The following is an 8,315-nucleotide window of genomic DNA, read 5'->3' as shown; positions in this document are numbered from 1 at the left end:
GAATCATTTGTAGCGGTTTCCCTCACTACTAAAGGATACCTCAGAAGGAGAACAAACCAGAGAGCTTGATAAAGTGTATGTTTACCTATAATCTATTAAAACCTACAAAATTGCGTCCTATATCCTTTACCAGCGGTGAAGAGGGTTTAGTTCATCACCAAGTGTTGCAGTGCAGCTTGTGAACCACTTATTACAGGTAAAGACACTTTCATGAGAGGAAACACTAATACTAAAAACAATGTTAGCCTACTATTTACTTTTTCTGCTTATGGTAACGAATATTATCATATAGCATGAATTTTGCATATCCCAACACGGTTAGAAAAGAAAAAAAAATTTGTAGGCTAAACTTCATACAAAATTCAATGTGGTTTGACAAGCTGTGGACTTTTGGTCGGTTAACATGACCTCACTAGGTGTCATTAAGCTTGTACCTAATCAATAACATAATTGATTTTAAATAAAAAATTTTTTTGGATATACTACTTTTCAGAAAATATATTAACAATGCAAGTAAACAAATAATTGGATACAAAGTAAAAATAAATGTTTATCTGGATTAATGATCCTGATTAGCACTGGCGATGTTCATTTAACACCGGGGGTTTTGCTTAAGAACAAAATCCTCATTTAAAAGTATGAAATCAAAGCAAAGAAAAACTAAGTAGTTTGGCTTAATGTTATTATTATTTCTTGTTATTTCTTAGAATATAATTTTTAGAATAATTATTTATTTTAATACAATTTTAACAACTACTTCACTGCTTATTAATATTTTAAAAATACAACATGCATAAAACAAACATAAAATGGGAAATTATATTATAGCAAAGACCTCTGAAGATCCTCATGCAAGTCATTTAAAAATGTCATGTGGTGTGACTTTCTTAAAATACCATTACTTTGAAGAATATAATTTAAAACTTGAAAAAAAATAATATGTGTACACATTAGAACATGTATTAAAGGGGTAAATAATGAAGGAAATATCATTACTCTTTCCTTGATGGTAACACATGACATTTTATAGACCTTTAATAGAAATGTTTCTTGAAAATTGTTTTTCAAAATCACATTAACATGAATACAAAGAATACATTTCTAAGAACTTGACATTTATTTAAACCTAGATTTTTTAATTGATTTATCCTTTTCTTATCATGGACACTGTCCTCTGTCCTTCGCCCATACATTTAAACTTGTATGCTTTGTTGCACTAAACAGAAAGGATTTGAAAATAAAGTATTTGGTGTTTGGAACACAACAAATCACAAAACAGATGCAGTATAATCTATATATAGTAAGGTCCAATGATAGAAAATATTTGTGTTAGGCTATTAGAAATTCACAGAAGAGAAACATATGACTCTTTCTCTCTTTACCTAAAGGTGATGAAACTAAAATAAAAATTGAAATACAAAAATGTAATAGTAAATGAATTTTGATTAGATATCTTAGAATAACTTAATATATACTCAGTTGAGTGGGCTGTTTTATTAAAATTCAGTGGACTGTAAGACATTTGCATATAAAAGCCCACAAAACCCATTAATATGCATTAAGTGTTTTCACCTAAAGACATTTCAAACTGAACAGACTTTTGCCAACTTTCAAAGAACTTCAAAACATTTCCTAGAAACTCAACATAGCTGAAGTTTTTCACATGGAGAATTGTGACACTGCCTCATGGAGCTATTCATTCTGTCCTCATTATGCCAAGAACGGAGAGATTTCGAGTAGTTCATCTCGGTCCTGTAGTCAGCATGAGCACCAGCACTCAAACACACCAGCAAACTGATCCCGCCAATAACCAGCTTGGAAACAGGTATGTGAATGAATGTAATAAGATCTGTTGAATTACCTTGCACTGCGATGGCTTCATCCTGTTGAATTTCCAGCTTATGGATTGATATTTGATTCATTTTACGTGAATCAAAATGAATCAAATACCAAAGCATTTGTTTCTTTTTGTTTTTTAAAGAAGCAAAATTTTCATATTCCTTTAACAATGAGACACTTTTAGTTTCTTTAGATTTTGTGTGAAGTTATCTTTAGCTACAGTTGCCATAGGTAAGAATAACATGCAAAATGTCTCATTTAAAAAGAGTTTGGCAGAAAAAATCTCTTGGTGTTTGTGCTTTTCACCAAACACTCTAAATCAAAAAGCGCAGCGGAAATGAAATCAGCTCAGCTGCCAGTTCTAGCACTCGTTTATAAAGAGCATCAAGCCGGTCATTTTGCAGGGATGCCAGTTTTAAAGCAACCTAATGTGCCCTCTCACTTGTGGCTGTTACGTCAAGAACTGAACTGAAAAAGAAACCAGTAGTTTCTATGACTGATGGGAACTAGTTTCTCACACATTTTGTGAGTTCCCATCTGCCAACAAAGCTGCAGGGGCTTTAGGACTTAGTAACCAAAACCCATCATTGTGGGGGCTTACAATGCTGTTGAGCAGTTGCGCCATGTGATTCATGGGTACGGCAGCAAGAGCCGGGTCTGTCCGCAGGGAGAGCCAGAGTCCACTGCTATCTAACAGGCCAGCACTCTGCATTTCAGCTCAGACTGTTCACCTTCAGGGCCCATGACAGACCTTTTGGAGCAGGATGTTGGCGAAGGTTTGTGTAAGTAGATTAACTCTTATTTTGTTCATCATAGTCAGAGTTTTGATATCGGGATTATGTTCTGACTGTTCAATTACATCATCAGATTTTTAGTCATTGAACTGTGATTATCTCCTATTCAATGCAGCAGAGAAAAAGAGCGTTGAGAAGGTTCTGGCAGGTGCGGAATTGGCCCCAGCCCAATCCCTATGGACTACAGAAGCCAGTGGATCAGTTCAGCTGAGAATAGATGAACTTTGCCCAGAACAGCCCATCACTGTACATCAGATGTTTACCAACTCAGTTCAGAAGTATGGGAAGCTGACTGCTTTGGCAACCAAAAGAGGAAACGAATGGGAAAAAGTGACCTTTTCGGAATATTATCACCTCAGTCGAATGGCCGCCAAAAGCTTTCTAAAGGTGATCTTGGAAAGTCTTTTTAAACACTAATTTCATGTTTATGTTACAAAGTTTATTTGCACAGCTCATTCTCATAAGTCATATGCATGGAATTTACGGATTAGATATAATACAGTGATATTTGACAATTCTCCTAGCTTGGTCTGGAGCGGTTCCACAGTGTAGCCATCCTGGGATTTAACTCTGCAGAGTGGTTTATCGCTGCTATTGGAACTGTGTTTGCAGGGTGAGAAATACCTGTAGGTTGTTTACATTATGCCTAAAATTTCATACTTGTAAGTTTTGGTGTTGCTAAACCCAAATTGTACTGCCAAACACTTGAACTGTAAGTATGTATATGTGTGCATAATCAAGGTACAGCTGGTTTTTGCGTAGTCAGACTACAGTGTTAATTTCTCTGTCCAAGTATACATGACACAATGCTTAAATCAAATATTTAAATAATTAAATACACACTGTGCATCACCTTTTGTCTTTTGTGTCATGGGCACAATTCAAAGGCCAACTGTTTCACGATTATACAATTGTGTACAGGTCAAGCTACATTTTCATTATCTAGTTAGTCCAAATTCACAAAAACCAGCTAACTAAAGCGTTTACATGGCATTTTAAAAAGTAATGATTTTTGGCTGCATCCGAAAGCTAAAAAATGTTGCCTTTGAAGGATGTCCAAGGTAGGAAGGCATCAAGGCAAGTCCGAATCCAATGTTAGCTTCACTTTCTGTCTCTTGAGCAACAAGGCAGCATATTTGTATCCTTCACTGCCTATGATATCCCACCATCCTGTGTATTCCATTCTATGACAGTTAAAGGGATAGTTCACCCCAAAATTGTCATTAATTACTCACCCTCATGTCGTTTCAAACCCGTAAGACTTTCATTCATCTTCAGAACACAAATAAAGATATTTTAAATGCAATCTGAGAGATTTCTGTCCCTCCATTGACAGTCTACGCAACTACCACTTTAGACAGTTCAAAAACTTCATAGAGAGATCATAAAACTAATTCATATGAATTGAGTGGTTTAGTCCAAATTTTCCGAAGAGACACAATTGCTTTAAATACATCAACGCACACATCAGTTATGGCAAACAGAAGCTCAAGCATGCTTGCTTCCATGCGAGAACCAATGAGGTTCATTCTCGTGTTTGAGCTTCCACAAGAACCAATGAGGTTTGTTCTTGTGCGTTAAGCATGCAAGGCTAAACTCAATCTGTTCATCATAAAGCGATCATGTCTCTTCAGAAAATTTGTACTAAATTATTTTTACGATCTCTTAACACGAGTAAATGATGGGTGAACTAACCCTTTAATCAAAAAAATAAAGATGCAGTCTGAAAGTTGCGTTTGGTGGTTAGATGTGTAAATACGTTTTTGACCAATCTTTTTTACTTTTGATGTCATTTCTAGCGAGAAATCAGTATTGTAGTAGTTAAATATTCACTTAGCCTTTACCAAAACGCTCTCTATTTTGCTGTGGATCATTAAAGCGTTATGCTGCCTCTGAAGTCGGTCCGAAATCAGTTACGCGAGGTAACTTTGTGCGCAAACACTGCCTGCAATGTCATTGCCTGATAGGGCAGCGAGAAAACAAGTCAGCTGCTTTAGCTTTCGGATTCAGCCTTAGTCTGACTGATATCTAAAAGTGCATGTTAATGAACTTCCTGTGAAACATGGAACAAGATAACCCAGGATTATTAAAAATGACCCTGGGTTGTCTTATCAATATAAAGCATGAAAAGCCCATTTACACATTGGCCAAGCTCTTACAATGGCCTATAAATATCAAATGCAAACTGAAGCGAACTAAATAAATAGCAATATTAGGGCTAGAATCCCTGCCCTCACATCTATTTTTTTGTTAATGCTAGGGGCATAATGACAGGGATCTATTCCACAAACTCACCTGATGCCTGCCTCTTTGTCGCTAATGACTCTAGAGCCAATGTCATTATTGTGGAAAATCAAAAGCAGCTGGATAAGATTTTACAGGTAAAATTTGATGTACTTATATTTTCTCAACCTTGACCTTCTGATAATCAATGAACAAACTGATTAATCCATTTTTAATGTTAGGTAAGGGATAAGCTGCCACACTTAAAAGCCATAGTACAGTATTCTGGATCTTTGAAGGAGAAGATGCCCAATCTCTATTCGGTGAGTGTTGGATAAACAGAGACCTGTCTGAGTTGACTCTTTTTTTTTAACCAAAGACTTACGGTGACTGCTTGTCTTTGGACAGTGGGAAGAGTTCATGGGACTAGGACTGGAAATCTCTGATCAAGAACTAGATGAAGTCATCAGTAGCCAGAAAGCCAATCAGTGCTGCGTACTTATTTACACATCTGGAACAACCGGATCACCGAAAGGAGTGATGTTAAGCCATGACAACGTAAGCAGCTATGAAAAAAATAACATTCACAATATAGTGGCAATGTTGTGTTGTAGTTTACTGACAATTTTGAATTCTGGACTCCAATAGATCACATGGACAGCCCGTCATGCAAGCAAGGCTGGAGATATTCAGTCAGCTGAAATCAGGCAAGAGTATCTGGTCAGCTACCTTCCTCTCAGCCATATTGCTGCCCAAATCTACGATCTCTGGACAGGGATCCAGTGGGGGGAGCAGGTTTTCTTTGCTCAGCCAGATGCTCTAAAGGTAATTGCTCAAAATCAGGACTCTTGATTAGCTTTAGATTGGGGTGTCCGGTACTGCTCCTGGAGGGAGTTTAGATCCAGCACACCTACCCTGAAGTTTCTATTAATTTTGCACACTCTACTGGAAGGTGGAACTTTTGCTTTAGATCCCGTAACTGGTGTTTTCATCAAATGTCAGTGTTGTCATTTAGACTAGCTCATTCGAGTCCAGGCCAAGACCTGAGTAGGTCGAGTCCAGGGGCCGGTTGCATAAACTGGTTAGACTAGTCTTGAAAGTTAGTCATCTAATTTTTTTCTTCAAGACTGGTAAAAAGGTAGATCGGTCTAATTTGAATCAGAAAAGTAAGACTGATTACCTCTTGACTAATTTCTAGTTGGCCAAATGAGTTCTTAAGACAGTCTTAACATAGTGGCTAAGTTTATGCAACTGGCCCCAGGTCAAGACGAAGTCCAAGTGAAGGCCAAGTCCGTCATGAAAATATGGTCTTGGACTTGAGACTGGACTACTGCCACACTGTGAAATAAAGGATTGAAGTCTATTCTACACTGCTCACTTGTTTTATCTTTCCTTTTAGGGGAGTTTGGTAGACACCCTTCGAGAGGTAAACCCCACGGCCCACATGGGCGTTCCTCGTGTTTGGGAGAAAATTATGGAAAAGATCAAAGAAGGCATATCACAGTGTGGATACATGAAAAGGAAACTGGTGACATGGGCCATGTCTGTTAGTCTGGAGGCTAATCAAAGTCTTACCAAGTACATAAATAATTTTAAAGTACTGTATATCATTGCCTGTATGTTACATTCATGTTATGTGGACCTTTATGTTTTTATGATCATTGTCTTCAAATCAGGGATGAGGAGAAGTCATTCCTCTTCACTCTCGCTGACAGCTTGGTCTTACAAAAGCTTCGTGCCGAGCTGGGCTTCTCCAGTTGTGTGAAATTCTTTTCGGGAGCTGCGCCTATTGGAAGAGAAACCCTTCAGTTCTTCCTCGGTCTCAACATTCGACTGTATGAAGCTTACGGGATGAGTGAAAGCTCAGGACCCCACTTTATGTCTGGACCGAATGTGTTCCGCTTCTCAAGGCAAGCCCTCTTTCCTCAGTTTACAGGTTGAATAATTTTAACTTGAAGGTCAATAATCAAGTTCACTGTGTAATGTCTCCTTGAACTCTTCTAGCTGTGGTAAGGTGGTTCCAGGCTGCAGATACAAATTGGTAAACATAAATGCTGACGGAATTGGAGAAGTGTGTTTTTGGGGCCGGAATGTCTTCATGGGTTTCCTCAACCTAGAGCATAAAACAAAGGAGGCTTTGGATGAAGATGGATGGCTCCACTCTGGAGACTTGGGAAAGGTAGATGAAGATGGCTTTCTTTACATTACCGGAAGAATAAAAGGTAAAGGATGCTATTTTTAACCCTACACATTTTTTTTTTACTAGCTTTGATGGTACTGTATAATTGGATTTAGGTTAGCTTTAAAGGGCATTTCCATTCAATCTCTTTCCTTTCAGAGCTCATTATCACTGCCGGAGGAGAAAACGTTCCCCCACTTCCCATAGAGGATGCAGTGAAACAGGAGTTGCCAATCATCAGCAATGCTATGCTAATCGGAGACAAAAGGAAATTTCTGTCTATTCTGCTAACACTAAAGGTAAACTATGCTTTAAGAAAAGTTCTGGCTTCAAGAACTCTTAAATCATTTAGGTTATTCTGTTCTTCCTTTCCTTGGATAGTGCACAATCAATCCAGAGACCACAGAGCCTACAGACATTCTTAGCTTGGAGGCTGTGGAATACTGTCAGCGACTTGGTAGCCGAGCGACAAAAGTGTCGGACATCATTGGAGGAAAAGACAAGCTAGTGTACCAGTCCATTGAAGAGGGTATAGCACAGGTCAATTCAAAAGCAACCTCAAACGCACAACGCATACAAAAGTGGACCATATTAGGGAAAGATTTCTCAATTGTTGGAGGAGAACTAGGTGAGTGCCGAAATACCTCCCTATTGGTCCAATGCTTCTTTTTATAAACTGGGTGGAGGAATGTATCTGGATCTTAACTTGTATTGAACCAGCACGACTGTTCATTCCAAAAGATAATAAAATATACATTTCTTTTCAGGCCCTACAATGAAACTACGTCGCCCAGTGGTGTTGCAGAAGTATCACAGTGAAATACAGAGTTTTTACAGAGAATAGAAGACCTCCAGACTGGCTGTATCTCTATCAAAGATACTGTTGCTTTTTGCCAACACAGATTGCAGAAACATGTTTTTTTTTAATTTACATAACATAATTTACTCCTATTCTTTTAATTATTATTTTTAAACATACTGTTAATTGTCTTACAGTGTTAGTTTGATGTTATATGATGTTTAATATTCCTGTATGTTTTATCAGATCTTAAAAATAAAATTTGCTTGCTCTGTGGATATACTGTATATGGCAATGCTCTCATCTTTATGCAGTGTTATAACGATCGTATAAAAGTGCTCTGTAAAAATAAAGACATAGGCTGATTTGCCCATAAAAAAGACGTACAGTATATATTCCGACCACAGTCATGTCTTGATGGTACATTCATATCACAATTGACACAGCAAAGGTCAACAGCTGTTTGAACTATATTAATTGT

General features: G+C 37.6%; 1 protein-coding gene across 2 annotated transcripts; it reads left to right on the top strand.

The window, feature by feature from the left end:
• Positions 1-8,208, top strand: acsbg1 (acyl-CoA synthetase bubblegum family member 1). 2 transcript variants are annotated; one of them, XM_084396748.1, is made up of 15 exons: positions 1-196; positions 1,721-1,825; positions 2,557-2,621; positions 2,749-3,020; positions 3,158-3,246; positions 4,894-5,014; positions 5,099-5,179; positions 5,265-5,414; positions 5,505-5,681; positions 6,256-6,434; positions 6,533-6,766; positions 6,861-7,078; positions 7,195-7,334; positions 7,417-7,663; positions 7,803-8,208. In XM_084396748.1, exons 2-15 carry the CDS (start codon positions 1,764-1,766, stop codon positions 7,877-7,879), a joined length of 2,112 nt encoding a protein of 703 aa, XP_084252874.1. In that variant the 5' UTR covers positions 1-196; positions 1,721-1,763; the 3' UTR covers positions 7,880-8,208. The 2 variants fall into 2 exon arrangements, with proteins under 2 accessions (XP_084252874.1, XP_084252875.1); XM_084396749.1 differs by having other exon boundaries at positions 60-196; positions 2,557-2,615.
• The last annotated feature ends 107 nt before the right edge of the window (positions 8,209-8,315 follow it).

The sequence above is a fragment of the Rutilus rutilus genome, assembly GCF_951802725.1.
Source record: "Rutilus rutilus genome assembly, chromosome: 23".
NCBI classification, from domain to species: Eukaryota; Metazoa; Chordata; class Actinopteri; order Cypriniformes; family Leuciscidae; genus Rutilus; species Rutilus rutilus.
The sequence above is the reverse complement of the archived record's forward strand: the minus strand, read 5'-3'. Positions and strand labels throughout refer to the sequence as shown.